The following is a 19808-nucleotide window of genomic DNA, read 5'->3' on the forward strand; positions in this document are numbered from 1 at the left end:
TCTCTCCGATGGGGGTGAGATGATGTGTGCCGGCAGGGGGGGGGGAGGGAGGACGGAGACAAAACATGACCTTGTTGGCGGAGCGCACACAGCCAAGCGTTGTTTTCCCCCCGGAGACGCTGGCCTTGATGCTGCACGGCCGCTGCGGCGCGCAGCTGGGTGCTGGGTGCTGGGTGTCGGGTGCTGGGTGCTGCCTGGAGCTGTGGTGGCGTTGGCAGGAGGGGGCTGCAGCCCCCGGCATGGTGCTGGAAGGCACCGGGGCCATGGCAGGGTTCGGGGCTCAGGGCCCCATTCTCGGAGCATGGATGCTGATGGATGCTGCTGGTGGGGAGCGGGCTGGGCAGGGAGCGCTGCCGGCTCCCACCGGCACAAGGGGGGGGGGTCTCGCTCTTGGGACCCTCCTGGGGGGGGTGCCAGGAGGGCTGACCCCAGGACACTCTCCCACAGCCACTGCTGGCTCCCTGCTGCAGCCGTGGCCTTGGGAGCGCGGGCAAGCCGCACATCCCTCCTGCTTGGCATCGGCCTCGCGTTAGTCCCACTTTCCTTTCTCCTAAACTCTTCCTTTCCAGGAAATCAAAGGGCTGCGGGGCAAAGCTACCGGGCTGCGTGCCGGGGGGGGGCGGGGGGGGGGGGCACAGCGAGGCGGGGAGCTGGGTGCAGCCCAAATGCCACCAGCCAGCCCCAGAGGGACCTTCCCGGGGGTGAGCGGCACCCTAGGGTGGGTGACACCCCACGGTGGGCGACACCTCAGGGTGCCGGGGCTGGGGGGGGGGCAGAGGCGCCTTGGGGTGCCGGTGCCGGGGGCAGCACCGCTCCCCGTCCGCCTCCTCCCCGTCCCCAGCGGGGGCTCCCCGGCCGTCGGGGGAGGGGGAAAACGGCAGAAGGCCCCCGGCCCCGCCGGGGCGGTGGCTGCAGCCCGGTCCCCCGCCCCGGGGGCGGTCTCGGCGCCGTCCCGCCCCGTCCCCGCGCCTTATCAGCGCCCCGCCGGGGGGCTCAGCCCACTGCCTCTCGGCGCCGAGCGCAGCCGCCGCGGCGGGGTGGGCGCCGCACCATGGGCAGCCAGGGCTCCAAGGCGGCCAAGGCGGAGGGGGGAGCCCCCCCGGCCGGCCACGCCGCCGCCACCGAGCCCGCCAAGGCCAACGGGCAGGTGGGTACCGGGCACCGGGAGGCGCCGGGCGCCCCGCCGGGGCGGGCGGACAAAGGCGGCGGCCGCTGCTCGGAGGGGAGGGGGCGGCCGAAACCCCGTTGAGGGGGGGAGAGGAGGGAAGGGAGGGACGGGGGGGTCCCGCCCGGGAGCTCCGGGATGCGGAACCGGCCGGCACCGGGCCGCGCCCCGGGCCCCCTCCCGGCACCGGGCGCGGAGCGCGGGCGCCGCCCGGTGGCAACGCGGGGAGCCCCCCCCCCTTCACCGCCCGGTGCGAACGCCCCCGCCCCGGTGGCCCCCCCCTTTTCCCGGCTCGGTGCCCCCCGCGTGGCTGCGGGTTGATTTGGGGGGATTTGGGGTTTTGGTGCCCCCGCCCCACCTGGCTGCGGGTTTGGAGGGATTGAGGGTTTTGGCCCCCCCGCCCCAGCTGGTGGTGGGCTTGGAGGGTTTTGGGGGGATTTGGGGTTTTGGGGGGATTTGGGGTTTTGGGGGGATTTGGGGTTTTGGGGGGATTTGGGGTTTTGGGGGGATTTGGGGTTTTGGGGGGATTTGGGGTTTTGGGGGGATTTGGGGTTTTGGGGGGATTTGGGGTTTTGGGGGGATTTGGGGTTTTGGGGAGTGGGTGCCGGATCTTGGGCGTGCCTAACACGGAGCTGCTCCCGCAGGAGAACGGCCACCTGCGGCTCAACGGGGACATGACGCCCAAGGCGGGGGGCGAGGCGGCGCCCCTCAACGGCAACGGCTCGGCCGAGCCCCCCCAGGAGGACAGCAAGGGCGAGCTGGGCGCCGAGGATGCCATCGAGCCAGCACCCGCAGCCGAAGGTGGGGACGCGAAGCCTGAAGGTGCCGCGGCCCCCAAGGACACCCCCAAGAAGAAGAAGAAGTTCTCGTTCAAGAAGTCCTTCAAGCTGAGCGGGATCTCCTTTAGGAAGAACAAGAAAGAAGCCGGGGACTCCTCCGCGTCCTCTCCCACGGAGGACCAAGGCAAAGCAGAGGCCAAGGGAGAGGAGACCCCCCCCGGCTCCGGCAGCGGGACGGAGCCCTCGGCCCCCCCCCAGGAGGGGCAGGCGGAGGAGCGGGGCAGCGCGGGGCCGAGCGGGGCCGGGGCCGCTGCCGAGGGGCAGCAGGAAGCCGAGCCCAAGAGGGAGGATGCAGAAGCAGGGGAGAGCAAGGAGGAGGAGAAGCAGCAGCCGGGGGATCCCCAGGGGGATACGGCCAAACCAGAGGAGCCCTCAAAACCCGCGGGGCCTGAGCCCACAGCTCCCGCAGCGGCGGAGCAGAAGGAAGAGTAGAGCCTGCTTGGCGTCCACCTAACTTGAGACTCTTGCGCCATCCTCTCCACCCCAGTAACACCACGGACTCGCTGCCTTGCCCACACACCTCCCCTCTCCGGTTTAGAACTGACAGCGCTTTCTAAAACCCAGCCCTGAATTATTATTTCTCACCCACCCCTGTTAGGAAGCTGGTTTGGATTCCCACCACCATCACAACTCGGAGTAGTTTTACCTGAATACTTTAAAACTGTGGAGGAAGACTATCCTGGACATAAGTGGAATTTACAGTTTGTAAGACCCCAGAGCCCACGTCCTGCTCTGGTCTCTGCTGGCCTCCCGACCGTCCCTGTGCTCCTCCGAGCCCAGCAAGCCAGTGACTGTTCAATGGATTCTTTTTCTCAGTTTACATTCCTGGTTCTGACTTCATTTAAAGTATTTTGTGCTTTTTATAGAAACCAGTGGTTTAAAAGCTAATCTGGTTAGTTTTTTTTTTTATAAAGTCTTACTATTGGCTTAAAACTGTAAAGCTTGTAAGTCCGCTGTGTTTAATTCTGCTTCTAGGGGATAACTTTTAGGGTCTGGGGTGGAGGGAGGGGGCCTGCCAGCTGTATAATGTGAAGCAACATTGTTTTCTCTGTAAATAATTTTTTAATGGCCAAAACACTTGATTTGCAATTTTCTAACTTCTAAAAAAAAAAAAAAGCTGTATGGGTTTTATTGTAACATTTGAAAGGAATAAACGGTGACCCCTTTATGGGTGAGCTTGAGTCCTTCTTGTCCTGGATGCCAGACAAGGGCCAGTGAAGATAGCAGTTGCTTATTTAGTTCAACAGCTGCTGCATTTAATCACCCCAGCCCTGGCTCTGCTCGCAGTTAATTGACTTGCAGCAGATGTAGAGCTACAGCCACAAAGGACTTTCTCACACCAGCCTCTTGTCGCTGCTGCCTCAGGATGCCCACTGGCTCTGTACCTGATTTTGGGAGACCTAACCGCAGTACCTGGGGGGTGGAGGGGGGACTTCTCACCAGGGGTGCCCAAGCAGACCCAGTGTAAGTTTGGTTTAATTTTTTTGTGGCTTTAGGAAGGAGCTGATCCTGCGCTATGGAGATGTGCCTGATTGTAAGAGCTAGCAAAGATTTTTTCCTTCTAAAGAGAAAATGAAGGCGTTTTGGATGCCTCCATCCTTTCTCCTGTGGTCTGCCTGGGGACAGAGCTGTGTCTTCCTGGGGCAGACCTGCAGAAGGCAGGAGCAAGCACTGCCCACCTTAGAGCGGCTGCAGAGCACAAAGGCAGCAGCCTCCAGCAGCTCATCCTGCCCCCTCGGGCTGTAGGACAGCACAGGGCCTCCTGCAGCTAATGGCCTGCTCCTAATCCCCCTTTAATCACCTGCCCCTGCTGTTTTGGCTGGCAAAGGGGAGCCCGGAGAAAAGCAAGGACCAAGGGCTGCTGGGGCACCACCCTGCCAAGGTAGGGCCTGGGGCAAGGCCACCAGAGCTCCTCTGCGGTCCTTTGATAGAAACACAAATGCTGGGCTTTATGTAGCTCATCCTCCTATCAATAATGGGAAACTAAAAGCAAATAACCTGCTTCCAACTGCAGAAGGTATTTATTATCATCAATAATGGAAATCCAAAGCAAGTAACCCGCTTGCAACTGCAGCAGGCGTTCATCCCCATTAACCTGGGGCAAAAAAAAAATAAATTAAATGCAGGCACTGCAATCTACAAATTATTTCTGAGCTGGAAGATGGCTCCCGTGTGCTCTGCGAGGCACAGCTGCAGCAGGCCCAGCTGAGAGGTGCCGGGCTCAAGGCATCTGCTGGAGCCGCGGCCGCGCTGCGGCAGCCATTTTAAGACAGGCTGGAAGGGAGGAAGGCTGCAGTTGCACATTGGCATGCATGATATAGTAGGGGTGACTTGAATTGTACGGTTGTTTTTGTTCGAGGAGAAGAGGATTTTAATTGTGTGCTAGGGTGAGAAGGATAGCTAAGTTTCCTGGAGTATTATTACAGCAATGAAAGGCAACTGAGCCACTCAAAGCTTTTCTTTTAACTACCTAAACAACAGATTTGGCTTGGGAACCTTCCATGTGCATTTCAGCTGTGATCAGCACTCAATGCAAAATTACCCTGCTCCTAATTTTATTTTTTTTCAATTGAATACCAGATTAAAACCACTTAAACTCATGCAAAAAAATACATAATATACTCCCTTCCTGTAACTTTTTTTCCCCTTTCCAGACTAACATTGCTTTCAGAGCAAGAGTCAGTGCATGAAGCACTGTATCCCACCAAGCTGCAACCTCAATTAGCATCAGCAATGCTGCTGGAGGAGAACATGGCTGCAATTTCAGGACAAGAACTACCCCCGTGATCCTCAGAAGAGGTGTGAGCCCACAAAATGTACAGCATTTCAACTTACCTTTTCTGGTGAGAAAGGGTCCATGAGAATTTCAAGGCTATTTTATAAAATGCAGGGGAACAAAAAAATAAATCAAGGAAATTTCAACCTCTACCAAGGGAACTGAAGTGTTCTTTTACCTGCAGCATGGAGCATGTTCCATATGCAATGCTACAGGCTTCAGTAGATGCATTTGAACCAATATACCTAGCCACCCCCCCCAAAAAGAGGGGGAAAAAATCATGCCTTACCTTTTCAAAACCTTATTACAGCTGTCATTTTTTGTTGTAGGGCTCTACACCACACCATGATCATGACCAAGCCACTGCAACATTTTCCAGTAGTGACTCTGAAAACCAACCACACTCCCACTCTAACCAAGTATTTCCTCTCAGCAGAAAGCAGTACAAACTCAGGCCAACCATAGAAATGTACCAGTTTTATTACAAAGGTTCTCAAAATTCAAAATAAAAGCATCTTTAAAAAACCACAATATATTTCCCCCCCCAGACACAAAGATACATTGATCTCTCTCGCTTCACATACAAACACTGAAAAGCGGGAGTGAGACGTCACTCAGATTCCAAGAGACTAAAAAACTTACGGTGGAAAAGGGAAAAAAAGTATTTAAAAAAATAAAACATTTTAAAAATAACCTGTGTTAAGTTAGCAGCATTATTAGAGTTGAAACCATCAGCAGCACTCCGTGGGAGGTACAGATCCTCTTATGGACAGAGGAATCCCCCTGAGAAAGGAGAGCAGCGAGTCAAAACTGCCTGCAAAACTTCTGCAAAGTTGGAGCTCAGCAACGCATTTCACAGAAAGCTCATCTAACAATCAGCTGTACAAAACGAGATGCAAGAGAAAGGCCAGTTCTGATCACAAAAGACCTTTGGGTGTGAGATAACGTGTGGGAGTAGGAAGAGGAGTAGTTATAAAAATGTACAGAGCCCCATCTGCTGTTCCCTTGTACAGATAACAGCTCAGACTGCTGATAAAAAGTTCTCCATATTTACTGGCCTTGAGAGCAAAGAGAGGAGAGGTTCAACCTGAAAACATTTGTATGCTTCACTTCAGAGAAGTTTTTCAGTGAGCGACACATGTCAACAAGACGCTTCAGCTGGGCTCGGTTTGTCTGGTCTTTACACGACTTGGGAATTTCTGCCATGGTTTCAGCTAGGACACAGATCAGGACCGAGAAAGCACATTACAGCAAACGTAGCTGAGGACAGAACAAGCTGGAAAAGCGAAGCAGGCGGCCAGACGGGCAGTAACTCACTTCCCCCCTGCAAAGAGGGGCATAAGTATAGAAAAAAATGTATAAAAATTTCATCCCTTCTCTTACTCGAGATGCATAATGCTGCCACACTAACTGGATCTGCAAGATCTTGGAAAATGTTAACCACCACATTAGGGTGATTTTTGTTTTGCATTTTCCAGATCTGCACCTGCAGGGCTCTTGGGCAGATTCACTCAAGCAATTTTCAGATCTGCTTTTAAGCTGCTTCATCTCTTTCCACAAGTTTGCTGCAGGGAGGTAGCCAACTCTATTCAAGAACTGCACTATTTGACCCTGAGAAGCGGCACCAGCTTGCAGTTACTTGCCATGGTGGAACCAGACTGAAGACCAAAGGAATAGTCAGTCTCTCACAGGCTTCGTTTGGGAATTCATATCTCCCATCAAAAAAAAAAAAAAAGAGAAAGAAAAAAAAGTTTCATGGCCATCTTTCCACCTAACCTGAAATGCAGATACTACTTCTACTTAAATTATTCTTTTCCAAGGGTGGTTACTTCAGAGGAGAGTAAAGAAAGGAAGTGATTTTTTTAAAAGACACACTAAGGAGGCAGTGGAAGGCAAGAGTGAAACTTCCCAGTCACCAATCCTGGGCAGTGCAGGTCTCTCTACTCCGCAGAATCCTCCCTATCTGCTCCCAGAGGAGTGCAGCAAGGAATAATTTACAGTTCTCAAGTCATTTATATATTTATATAGAAATATATACAGAAACATATAAAATATAAATCCTGTGGAATGGGAGGCAACCGGAGAAGCTAACCTATGATAACTATGCACTGACAGGTACTGTCCAGCTGCAGCCATCTTAGGTAGATTTCGTCTCTTCCTTCACCCTATGGAAGAAAATAGTGAAGAATTTGGTTTAAAAAAGTACCTCAGGCTGTACCCCAGCTAGAGCTGCAGCCTTAAAAAGGCTTCTTAGATAGCCCATCTTAAAAACACTTACCGTACTCTGATGTCAATCTCCCCCTAAAACTAGTAATGCTGTACTGAATACGCAGTATTTTTGAGCCCTTTTCTTTGAGGGCTTTCACAGCGCTTTATCAGGTGCGCTGTTCTACCTATGCAAACGTCTCCCCATGACAAAGCCATCCAAACTACCACATCTCCCTTCCAACCCCACAAGTTACACAATAACCCATCGGGGGAATGCACAAGGAAGTACAAACACAGCCAGTTAATTGCCAAGCCAAGAGACATGGGGCTCACCCTTTGGGTTCTGGTTTCTCCTCTTTTGGTTTTTCCTCTTCTTTTTCCTCTAGAAAGGAGAAAAAAAAAAGACACGGTAGAACAGCAGGAAAGCACACACCAGGCAAAGTTCCATACAGCTGGGAGGGCTTCCAGTCCTAGCTTTCATTGTTACCTTTCTTCTCCTCTTCCTCCTTTTCCTCTTCTGTTTTCACACGCTTCGCTTTCTTAAAGTTGGCGACGTTTTTGCGCCCTCCTTCCCCTTCATCTTCAGAGTCAGAGAATTCTTCATCACATGATATTCTCTTATCAGAATTGCGGACTGAGAGCGAAGGGGAGAAGAGGTTGTTTCAGCAGAGTTAAAAGTCAGAAGACACCAAGCACTAACTTCTCCAAGGGCATCTACACATGTGGGAAGGAACTAATAAACCCACCTAAGTCACAATTAGGCCACAGGGAAAACACTTCATCTTTCTACCTGCCATCTCTTTTAACTGATCACTTCTGACTGCTCATGCTTAAGATCTAAGATCACATGTAGGACTTGGATTAGATACAGCGTGATGTCTAGACTTGACAGCATAAGCAGGTTAACCAACTTCACACTGAGAAAAATCTGACTGCCAGATCTAAAGGCCATCAGCCAATCTGGATAAAAACTAGCAGTTTCACTGAGGCAGGCAACTTCTGGGATCAAACCCGATAGAATACTTTCTGGGAGACTGTCATAGCACCTACATCACAGGAACTGTTTAAATTCTCACATTTAGGCCTAAGTTCTTTCTTTATGGAAATTGTCTCCCAGGGAGACATTTCTCCCAGGGAGAAGAAATCTACCAGCCCCGCAGTACTCAGCTTCATTGCTTCATTACAAAATCAATCAGAACACTGGAAAGATTCAAACTGAATGACTCCAGAATTAAAATAAATCTGAATCATATATCCTCCTGTCTTTAACAAGGTAATTTGGTTTACTGCCTGCACAGTTCTCCAGCTAACTGATCCCGTTCAGCTTTGGCACCCACAGGCCCTGAACTGTACACTTCCCGGCAAGGCAACGCTGCTATGCCAGAGGCAAGTGCCTACTTGAAATGCGTTTCTCGGGATCTTCTTCCTCTTCATCTCCACTGTCTTCCTGAACAGCATCTTCGGGAATTGGCTGCATCTGGACACCAGGGGCATGAGGCAGCATGCGCAGATTCTCAAAGAGACGTTGCCTAGAGCCAGCCAGAAAAGGAATACCTTCGTCAGCAAGAAGCCACCCACGGCTCTGAAGCCCCCAGTAAAAGGTGTCAGTCTTGTGAAGAGGAGCAAACACTTACTTGATCTTCTCGAGATACTCGTTGGTATTCTGGTTAGTCATGTTGGAGGGACTGATGTGCAGCTTAAAGTCTGGTCCAAAGTACTCAAAATAGTCGTTATATGGAAGTTCTGCAGGCAAGTTAAAATAGGACAAAAGCACAAATTAACAGCGGACCGGTACTGAAATACCTCATACACAGTGGGCTTCGGTGCTACATAAGAGCACAACGGCATTTTCCTAGGGGTAGGAGCTGACGCTTTTGTAGCCCAAACTCAGATCAAAGCAGATAGCTTAGCAACAGAGCCTAAGCTTACTTGGCAGTTAAACACTATCAGGGCACACAAAAGTTTTCAGTCGAACGTTATCTCATTTCGGTATGACAGCAAACCTGCTGGGTACCTTTTGATGGAGGGCAGACCTACAGAACTATAACACAAACAACAACAGCTACTGCAAATCAGAGAATTATTACCGTTTGGGATTTCAGTGTCCAAAGCCACAGCAGTTTCGTAGGTCCAGCATCTAGCCACGTTGCGGATTGTATAGCCACCTCCTCCCAGCATCAGCATAGGCAAATTAAAACTTTTTACAAACTCCACACACTTGGCATGACCTGAAGCAAAGGCAGTGGGGAAAAAGGTTGTAGCTTCACAGCATAAGGACAAACTTCTCAGTGAAAATTAATCAGATTATATGTGCCAGTTTACGTGCACTGTACCATACAGTTCTGGCCTCTCAGGATCACAGACCCGGCCTTGCTATTTTGATGGAAACACTGCACTCTTACCTTTGATGGTCAGATTAAAACAACCCAGCCTGTCCCCTGACAGAGAATCCGACCCGCACTGCAAGACAACTGCACTAGGCTGGAACGTCTCCATCACTTTAGATATCACCTAAACAAGAAACCCATTGTTATGCTTTCTCCACAGGACAGTGTCACAACAACACAGTAATGTCCACATCAGCAAGCGACAAGAAGACATCCCTAGTGTTCCCACAGCTGTTGGCTCCCCTGTACTGGTAACACTGGGGCTCTTGCAACGAAAAGCTTACTGATGACAGGCTGCGATTGTTAGGGAGAAATACAACCCCTGAAGAATCTCATAACAGCAGTCTGAGTCTCCCCGAAGAATGGCTCCACAAGTACCCAGTGACAAAGTATGATACACAAAGAATCACCCAGCAAAGACACTCACCGGCTTGAATATCGCCTCATAGGACTCATCATCGATTCCATCACGGAGGGGGTAGTTGACAGCATAGTACTTGCCTTTGCCTGCACCAATGTCCTGTTAAAGACAGGAGAGAGCATAAGGTCACCAGAGAATCAACTGCAACACACAAACTGCACCACAATTATGAAGGGAAGTCTGGGATTTCGTCAGCATAATCCGACTGTAAGCCTAAGCTCTCATGGAAGAATACTGTCTTGGCATCAGAAGGCAAGAGCCAGTTGACCCCAACAGCAGGTATTTAGTGTGAGCGGGTGCATTTGGCCCTCTGCTCAGGGAACAAGAATCTACTGCTGTCACCTTAATATTGTTCTGAGCACACAGCCTCCCACTCGGCTGGCAAAAGCCACTCTTACACAGCAATAAAACTGGTGGTCAAAATTCTAGTTCCAACCAGACACCACACCTGTATCTGACTTGAAAGAGTGCCACCGTGAACACCACGCAATTTCTTAACGTGCAGAACTGACTCAGAGGAAGAAATGCCAGCAAGACGCACCAACACACACAAAGGCACTCCCCGATAAACTTTCACAAAAAGCTTGTGTGACCAAACAGAGCTTGGAAGAAGCTGCAGGTGACCAAGACGCCATCTTCAGAGTCACTTTTCTGAGAATAATTCCACCAGAAGGCTGCTAAATGACCAATATCACAGCCTTGTTTTTATGGCTATATAGACCATGATCACAGGAACAAAGCACCCACTCCAAGAGCCAAGCCAGCTGCCTCACCTTTGCTCTCACTAAAAGGATGCTACTTTGAGAGCATTATTTAAAGCAGGAAAACCCAGGAGAGCAGTGATTTTAGTTAAGAATTTCAGGAGAATTTTCTGTTAAGCCTTTGTTCTCACCCGTAGGTCCCCTGTTCCCGGGAAGTATTCTCCGTACTTATGAAAGGACACGGTCATCACACGGTCTGTGGTATAGAAGGCTTCCTCCACACCATCCCCATGGTGAATATCAATGTCAATGTACAGCACTCTCTGGTGATACCTAGGATCAGAAAGGAGTCAAAATGCTGCGTTTCTTCCGAGCAGAAAGTGCCCTTCCCAGCAGAGTATGTGGGGAGAGGGCAAAGAACTCGGTGCTGATCCCGAGGCTGCACAGCTACCAAGCAGCTGTCTCTCTGGTGTCTACAGGCACGAGAAGTGTGGAGAATGGGCACGTGCCTCAGTCAGCAGTGGAACAGAATCACCGAGGCAAACAAAGTGGCTTTTACTGCTGCAGCTGATCTTTGAAGGCAGACTTGACTCAGTTTATTCAGATTCAGCCAATGGACTCCGCATTTTTATGGCCAAGCCTCCCACTGAGGTTTGCCTTGAGCCAAAAGCTGTCAGGGTGGTAACCAGCAGGCACATCTTACAGCTGTGCCCCCTTTCTCTCGGGGGAAGGAGGAGGGCCTAAGAGCAACCACACAATGCTCCAAGCCTTCTGCTTCCCGCACAGAGCCACAATGGGACACAGCCCTTCTGCAGAGAGGGCACCGCATCCCAAAGAGGTAGCTCAATAAGACCCCCCTGGAAAACACAGCTAAAAAAGCAACAAAGAGCGGTAAGGGCTCAAAGAGTGGTAAGGAATCCACCTACTTCAGGAGCTCCAAGATGGCTAGGACAATATCGTTGACGTAACAGAAGCCAGAAGCCTCCGACTTCTTAGCGTGGTGAAGGCCCCCTGCCCAATTCACAGCGATATCTGTCTGCTGCTTGTTCAGCTTCACAGCACTGGCTGTTGGGAGAATTACAACACGTTAGCACGAGGGCAGAGTACCCGTGGCAGGGACGCAGGGATAAAGCACAGGTCCCTTGTCATCACCTCGTTGTTTCTGTGTGCTTTTGGGCACAAGCCCAAGCCAAGGGTTTGAACGGTGGCTGGCTCAACAAGCTAACAAAGACAAGGGAAGAGCAACGCAGCCACTACTGTGCCTGCACACACTTTTGACCACTTCCCACTTTTTTTTGTGTTTTTTGTTTCACAAAATCTGCACAAACGAGTCCACAGCATTTAGCTTGGGGCACAGTTGAAGACAGTGGAGATTTCTCAGGGCCACAAGCAAGAGACTTTAACAAACGGTTTTATCTAATATATACTTGGGTCAATATGCATTTAGACAAAGAAAGTTCTCTTCCCCCAGCTCCTTCCTAAACTTTCTGCAATTTTGCAAGTCTCCAAGGATGGAAACAAATGCTACATTCTGTGGAACATACAGCCTTGGGACCACAGAGCAGTCACTTAAAAAAAAGCGCAGTCAGTCCTTGTAGGTACTGCTGAGCCCTGTTACAGGAAACAAAGATTTCTAGATGTCACTGCGGGAGTAGCGGCCACAAAGCTTTAACGCCTTTGCACAGCCACACAGTTTGGTAATACCAAGACTTTCTGCAACAAAGTATTTGAAAACAGAGAAAGCATTTTCAATGTTCCAGCTTTCGATTCCATTTTGCCTCAGGGCCCGAGCCAGTGGCTTTAAGTAACCCCATTTTGCTTTCCAGGCTACACCTACTCAGAGCAATATTTTTACAACTTTTCTTCCTGTAAAGCTCACAACGATTTTTTTTTAATTAAATCCCTGTTGCAGCTGGGGTTTTGTCTGCCACATGCAACGCTGTTCTATCACTCACGGGTTCCTTCACACAGCCACTGAAGTAACTCCGACTCGTGAAGCTATGCTTCACAAACGTAAAGGGATCTGTCAGTGTGCAAGGCTTGAATTGTAACATGACAAGAAATCTGGGTCTAATTATTAAAGAAATCAGAAAGAGTCCCAGGGCTTCCCCACCACCACCTACAACGATTACATACATCTGCTGAGGAGAAGAAAAGAACAGATGAGGTGCAAGCTTACCAACGGAGCCTCCAGCAGAGAGCTGACAAAACTCAAACAACCCATCAAACACAGGGCAGTCTTCCCCAACGTTGACTTGAAAAGAATGCACAAGAATTAGTAAGACAAAGCCACAAATAAATGGTAAAGCTTACGCTACCGATCTGATTTTAGAAACTAACCAGATACGCATTTTAATCAACAGAAAAATAACCACAAAGAAATCATTATACACGAGTGCAATCAGCCTGAGGTTGCCTGATGAGCCAAAAAGGTTGCTGCTGCCGGGAAGGTGCTCCTGACCCTCGTGCGCGTTGTAGGAGCACAGGACAGCAGGTGCCAGGGGCTGTGCTGAGAGCGGCACGCCATCTGCTGGGGCGCGCCACGAAGGGATGCAGAACCCAGCCCAACACCTTGGAAGATGAGCGGGCAGCGGGGAGATGCTATCGGCCAGAGCTGCGTAATACCAGCACACGTCCTTTTAGCAGAAACTCCCGTGCCCCTCGTGAGGCAGCACATTTACGGTATTTGGCTCTGCTCTGGCAGCGCGTGCTGGTCAGCACAGCCTGTGCGAAATGGAGGCCAGCAGCCCTCACGATTACAAATAAAGACAGTAACAGCAGGCTTGGATCCAAGCGAGATTTTGCAAGGTTTGCTTTCACAAGCAAAAAGAAAATCTGTATTTTTGTAGCAATCTCTCTAAAATGTTTTTTTTTTTCTTTCTGTGCTTAATGGGAAAGGCACAAGCTGCAGATCTCAGCATTAGAAACGCAACAATACGCAGTCTTTTCACAAAGACGATGTGATAAGGGAATCTGGATGGTCCCCGTTCAGGACAGAGACCTCTGAAAAGGACAATGCCCATCAGGACACTCAAAGGAAGTAATTGTTCCCCCTTTCCGATTGTTTCAGCAGGGCATAGCAAATAGCCGAGTTTGAATAATTAACTCAAAGAAGCTTTTCCTGTGAAGTGAGGAGAATTTAAGTCATCAATTTCTGCATGCTTCCCATTACAGCAAATTAAATGCTTTGCTTTTCAGGCTACGGAGTAGTCTTCTCAAGTCCTCAGACAGGCAACACGGCATTAGCAAAATTAAATTAGAAACCGTTCATTACCTTTACTGCCCCTCAGAACTTTGTGGGCAGCACTGACAGTATCTGAGGGTTTTCCTCCGCTATCCTGGCAAAGACAGGAGGAGCTGCTGTATAACAGAAGCCTGGGAGGCTTTTCCTACCGTGAGATTCGAAGCAGCCAGGACTACCAGGGAGGGAGGGATATCAATAACGGGGGTCAATCACTTGGCTAGAGGCATAAAGCGAGACAAGAGGTGCAGGTGCTCTTTCCTTCTTACAGCGGGTGGGTGAGGACCTTTGTATCCGAGACAGAGTCCAGTATGGACATGGAAACATCCTTGCGGACATCACAGCCCCTGCCCTTTCCTGAAAGGAAAGGTAAAGCAGGCTACGGAGAGCTGTCACTGTACCGAGGAGCAGTGACCTTGTCTCCTGTACCACTAATCCGTTCTGAGCCTCCCGGGCTAGCTCTTTAGCTAGGCAGAGGCTTGCACTTTACAGGTCTTGTTGAAGAAAAGATCTGTCCTATGCGTGTTTGAGATTAATTTTCGTATTTTGCCTCCTTCAGGTAAATATAGTTCTGTGGAAATATAGTACAGAAAATGTGGACTACCAGAGAGCAGAGTGGGTGTTTATGAGCCATATCAGCTCCAGGGGTAAACAGTTCACTGTGTAAATATGTACTTTGGTATATTAAGACATATTATTTACTGTAGGAAGTCTTTCAGTATATATTAGTCATGTCTCTTACATGCTCGTGCCTAAATATCTATTTCAGCCGTGAATATTTCAGCTCATACCAGATTTCCAAGTGCCTCTACTTCAGACTTGAGACCCGTATTTCATTTAATTTGGAAATTACACTTACTTTACATAAATGAATCCCACGGGCTTTTTTTCTGCTCTCGAGGAACGCAGCATGCATCATCAAAACACTTTAAATGAACCCCAAGCCTTCCTCATCTATTTGTCCTTACTAGCTAGAAACCTAGACAGTCGTTGCCAAAGGACATCAGCTCAGAGCTGCGCATAAACCAAAAAAGGATTTCTGTAACATTAAAGTTGCCAGAAGGTTTTCAGTGCTTTCATGGACTGCAGAGGTTAGAAGAGAATGGAGAATATCTCAAGAAAAAAAAAAAAAAACAACATTCTAACACAAAGTGGACAGGTACTGTTGTGCATCTCAAACTTCCCCCACTTTCAAACTGCCGTTGCTCTAAAAATCCTTCAGAATAACTGCAGATTTTGGACATGATTGATGAGCTTTTTCTAAAAAAAAAAATTAAAAATATATAACTCTTTCCCACCCCAAGACCTTTGGTTAAAGTTAAACAACTACACAAAATGCATGTAGCTCATAAATAGAGTAGTCGGTCATCTCCGAGCCAGGAAGGTAATTTAGAAGAATTTCCATTAAAACATAAGATTGAAAAAGACCACCAGGCCAAAGGGTTCTCCTCAGCTCTTTTGGCATACTGCCTTGAGAGAGGGACCCATTTTTAAAATACTTGATTTACCAGGTAAAGAAAAAACTAAGTCAGGAGGAAGACAGCCTCCAAGGGTTCCTGCTGCTCTGTTTATCACAACCTTCTAAAGCTCGCCCAGGAATCCCAGACGCACAAATTTAGCACCGTCAGGAACTACAGCACTGCACACGCAGCTTACATCTTTGCATCTGCTTGCTGTACTCGGACATGTTATCCGGGCGGATAGACCTCAGAAACTTGATGTAGTCATCGCTGTGGTACTTCGTCATTTCTTCTGCGTTTGCCTTGTGAGGGCGCTGCAAGGACAAAGAAGAGCAAGCCTTGTTTTGAAATACGTCTCTCCCCTGAAGCCCATTTCCACTCTCAGATTTACTCCCAGGGTAAAAAAAAAACAAAACAACAATCAAACCAGCAGCAACAGACAAGAGGAACTTATTCTCAAAGGCAAGAATGCCATTACCACAGACTGGAACATATTGCATATCTAGACAAAGAAAATATTTAAGTTACAGAGAAAAAAACAATTTTCCAGTCTCCAAAGCTTATCTGATGCAAAGAACATCTCAGTCAAATGGAGATGGAGGAAAGGAGAAATACATCAGAACAACCATTTAAGTTTTTCTTTTCTTTCATTAAACTAAAAGCTGACAGTTGAACTAACATCTCCCATATACACTTCTCTTCACGACCAGGCCCACACTTACATAGATCTCCATCTTCCTGTAGAGACCATAATTCAGCAGCAGGTTGTGGGTCATCCGGATCCTGTGGGGCTTCATCGGATGCCCTTGGCCATAATAATAGTTTCCAACATCACCTGGGGACAGAAAGGATTTTGTTACGGCAGAGAAAAACATGAATTCCTCCAGACACGACCACAGTGAAGCCACGGGGCCGTCAGTCGTCTGTGGGTTTATCCCAGGCCACCTCCCCACCCCGATATTCCCCTGCCTCGTAAAGCTGAGCTCACGCTGCTCTCTCTCACAGTAGGCGCCGCTGTTCTCCCCCTCCTCTCCCAGGGTACTTATTTTCATGAAATTTTTCACAAGATTTAACTTTCGGATTTTGCCATTTGGCTGCAGGACGCACAGACCGAGAGCTGCCAGGAGCAGGGGACGGCACGCGCAGCAGCAGCACCTCCCAGCCCTCGGTGTGTTGGGCAATCACACCGGGTTGTGCACGTAGTTTTACAACTCGCAATCGGTTTAGGAAGCAGGAGACCCGACCCGGTCTGGCTGGTGACTCAGCTGGGAGCATTAATATTTCATCACCGGTCTCAGCGCTCAGGAGAAACTGCCACTTCCTCACAGCGCGGCTCTAAGTTCTCCCTGGCGGACGCGGCCCTGCTTGCTGCTGAATTACATGCGAACGGTGCAAATCCCAAACCCAAACAATTCGGCTGGTCCTACAGCGAAACTGCGCGTCCTTTGTCTGCACCGAGGCGTTTCACTCGGGTGACGATTCCTACAGCAAAATCGGGTTAAATCAAGCTCTGGGGAACTCGGTACGAGATGCTCAAAAGCCCATCTAGAAGACACAAACGCGAAGCTTTGGAAAGCGACCCCCTGCCTTCTCTACCCTCAGCTCGCAATGCTCTGAGCCCCCCACGCTGCCGGGGGGGTCTCTGCTGGGGACACCCCCCCGAGCCCTGCAGCCCAGCCCGCAGACCTAGCGGCTCGCCCGCGCACGGAGGCGGGTGTGCGATAACCGTGTGGATCACCGGGCGCCTCTCCCTGTCTGTGGGGTTCTGCAAGTCCCCGCTAATAAAGGAGAAGTCACCGTCGGTGCAGGTCTAGCCCTTACACACCCCCCGTGCACCTCGGGGTCCCTATGAAGGACCCCCATGGCTCCCAAGAAGGACCCCCGTGGTCCCCAGCTGCTTTATCCCAGCCTCTCCCCTGTGCCCTGACCCTTCCCAGCAGCTCAGCGATGATCCCCACTGCAGTTTCCTTCTGCCATCGGAGTTTTACGGCTCAGGGGAGGGACCCAGGCGCTGCCCAAACAGCTCCCAGGGACCTCGCTCTGGGGCATTACGGCGCCGCATTGCCCGGCCCTGAGCTCCCTGCGTGGCACATCAAGGACCCGACCAAGCCGGCCTCCCCCAAGTGCAGATTACTCCTTCCCCGACAAAAAAAAGCACACTTTCACCCCAGGATGTGCTGTGGACGTTTGCCAGCCCCTCATAAAAGAGCAGAAACAAGGCACTAAAACCTCCCCACGGAGGTAAATTAGGGGGGACAGCGCCAGCCAGGAGGGCACGGCGCTCGTTTCACGGAGTCACCGCGCAACGGAAACGCCAAGGGCAACCTCTGCTCAGCACTTTACAGCGCGACGGCCGATCGGTGTTCGGGACATCACCTCGTGCCTCTGAAGGCTCGAGGTCGTGCACGGCCTGAGCAGCTTTCCTCGTGACCACGTTACGTTCTCGGGGCAGGAAGAAGTTCGGAGGAGGTTTGGGTTCGTGGTGCAGGCTGCTCGCACCCGGACGCTGTCCTGGTGCTTCCCGCGAGCGCTCCTGCAGCGCCCCGCTGGTTTTGATATCAGGGGTGTCACACAGCGGGGCACAGCCAGAGACCCCCCCCCCCCCAAAGGGCTGCCACCCCGCCGCGACTCCTCAGAAGCAATTAAAGCCCTCGCTGCCCGCCCGACGCACAAAACACCCCGCTCAGCTGCTTGAAGGCGAAGCGCGTCCGCTTACGAGGGAAAAACAGCGATGAAAAGTTTTTATTTGACCTCACGGACTGAAAGCCTCCACGGAAGGGGGGGGGACGGACCCCGCGGCACCCCCACAGCTCGCCCACCGCCTCCAGAGGGCAGGGGGCTGCAAACGGGCCCCGAGGTGGGACAGCCCCGATTTCTGCTGAGCGGCAGAACGTGGGGAAAGCGCCCGAGGAACCCAGCGGGGGCTCCGGGCAGCTCCTGCACCCCGTTACTCCCCTGTCCCACCGGGGGGGGGGTTACAGAGCCAAAAACCAGTGCCCCCCCCCCCCCCCCAACAGCCTTGGAAAAGAGAGAAGAAAGAAAACCGGCAGCCTACAGCCCAGCCAGCACCGAACAACACTCTGGGACGCTGGAACCCCCCCAAAAACCCACACCGTGGCCCCGTCGGTTGTCCTTGGCTCCACGGGGCCGCCCCCGACCCAAACAGGAGTTCCCAGAGAGCCCCTTTGCCCCCCTAATGGAGGCTCGCCCCCCCCCCCCAAGCCCTTCGCCATGGCTCCCCCGGCCACCCCCAGCCCCTCCTGCCCCCTCCCCACCCCGAAGCTCCGGGATCACCCCCGGCCCCTTCTCCCTCCTGCTCCCCCGAGGGCTGCCCCCCTGCCTTCCCCTTGCCCCCAGACCTTCCTACCCCCCCCCCAGCACCCCCTGGCCCTGCTGTGCCCCACACCCATCCTAACCCCCCCCCCAGTGCCCCCCACCTTCCCCTCACCCCCACCCTTCCCAACCCCCCCCAGTACCCCCAACTTTCCTGCATCCCCCCTTTCCCAACCCCTCTCTCCAGTACCCCCCTCCCTTCCCCTCACCCCCCACTTTTCCCAACCCCCCATCACTGCCCCCCACCCCTCCTACCCCCCCAGCCCCGCTGTGCCCCCACTCCCCAATCCCCCCCCGTGCCCCCTACCTTCCCCTCACCCCCCACCCTTCCTAACCCCCCTCCCCCACTGCCCCCTGGCCCTGTCGTGCTCCCCCTTCCCCCCCACCCCCCCAAGTACCCCCCAGCCCTGCCGTGCCCCCCCCTTCCCCACCCCCCCAGTGCCCCCTACCCTTCCCCTCGCCCCCCACTCTTCCCAATACCCTCCCCCCAGTGCCCCCCCACCATTCCTAACGCCCCCCCCAGTGCCCCCGGCCCCCCCCAGTGCCCCCCCACCCTTCCTAGCACCCCCCCAGTGCCCCCAGCCCCCTTCAGTGTCCCCCCCGCCCTTCTTAGTACCCCCCAGTGCCCTCCCCAATTCCTGCCCCCCCAGTGCCCCCCCTCAATTCCTACCCCCCCCAGTGCCCCCAGCCCCCTCCAGTGTCCCCCCCCACCCTTTTAGTACCCCCCCAGTGCCCCCCCAATTCCTGCCCCCCCCAGTGCCCCCCCCAATTCCTACCCCCCCCCCTCAGTGCCCCCGGCCCCTACCAAGCCCCCCACCCTTCCCAACCCCCCCCAATCCCCCTCAACCCCCCCCATTGCCCCCCCAAACCCCCTCACGCCCCCCCAACCCCCCCGTTACCCCCCGTTACCCTCCGCCCCCCGCCCCCCCCGTTACCCTCAGCCCCCCACGAGCCCCCCCCGGCCCCTCACCGTCGTAGTAGTAGCACACTTTCCGCTTGGTGCCCTGCGTCAGCGCCATTTTCCTGCCCCTGCCACCGCCGACCCCGCCGCCGCCGCCGCCGCGCAACGCAACCCGCCCCGCCGCCGGGGCCCCGAAGCCCCGCCCCCCGCGCGGCTTCCGGGCCAATCGGCACTCAGGGATCCGCCCCCTCCCGCCCGCCGGCCAATGGGAAGCCGCGACGGCGGAGGGGGAGCGGGTGCCAGCACGCTAGGCGGAGCGGGGAAGCGGGGGGGCGGGGGGGGCGCCTGGGCTGTACCATTGTTGGAGGGGGGGGGC

At 52.6% G+C, this 19808-nt stretch overlaps 2 protein-coding genes across 2 annotated transcripts; one reads left to right on the plus strand and one right to left on the minus strand.

The window, feature by feature from the left end:
* Positions 1-983: 983 nt before the first annotated feature.
* Positions 984-3172, plus strand: MARCKSL1 (MARCKS like 1). The gene is made up of 2 exons (XM_083810012.1): positions 984-1147; positions 1810-3172. Exons 1-2 carry the CDS (start codon positions 1052-1054, stop codon positions 2434-2436), a joined length of 723 nt encoding a protein of 240 aa, XP_083666138.1. The 5' UTR covers positions 984-1051; the 3' UTR covers positions 2437-3172.
* A 2070-nt stretch (positions 3173-5242) lies between these two features.
* On the minus strand, positions 5243-19716 carry HDAC1 (histone deacetylase 1). The gene is made up of 14 exons (XM_083810043.1): positions 19502-19716; positions 15921-16033; positions 15395-15512; positions 12677-12751; positions 11424-11562; positions 10689-10830; positions 9803-9895; positions 9391-9499; positions 9076-9216; positions 8623-8731; positions 8387-8517; positions 7476-7622; positions 7322-7370; positions 5243-6945 (listed from the first exon to the last, which is right to left on the minus strand). Exons 1-14 carry the CDS (start codon positions 19548-19550, stop codon positions 6918-6920), a joined length of 1443 nt encoding a protein of 480 aa, XP_083666169.1. The 5' UTR covers positions 19551-19716; the 3' UTR covers positions 5243-6917.
* Between the last annotated feature and the right edge of the window lie 92 nt (positions 19717-19808).

This window comes from Anser anser, assembly GCF_964211835.1.
Source record: "Anser anser genome assembly, chromosome: 24".
Taxonomy (NCBI): Eukaryota; Metazoa; Chordata; class Aves; order Anseriformes; family Anatidae; genus Anser; species Anser anser.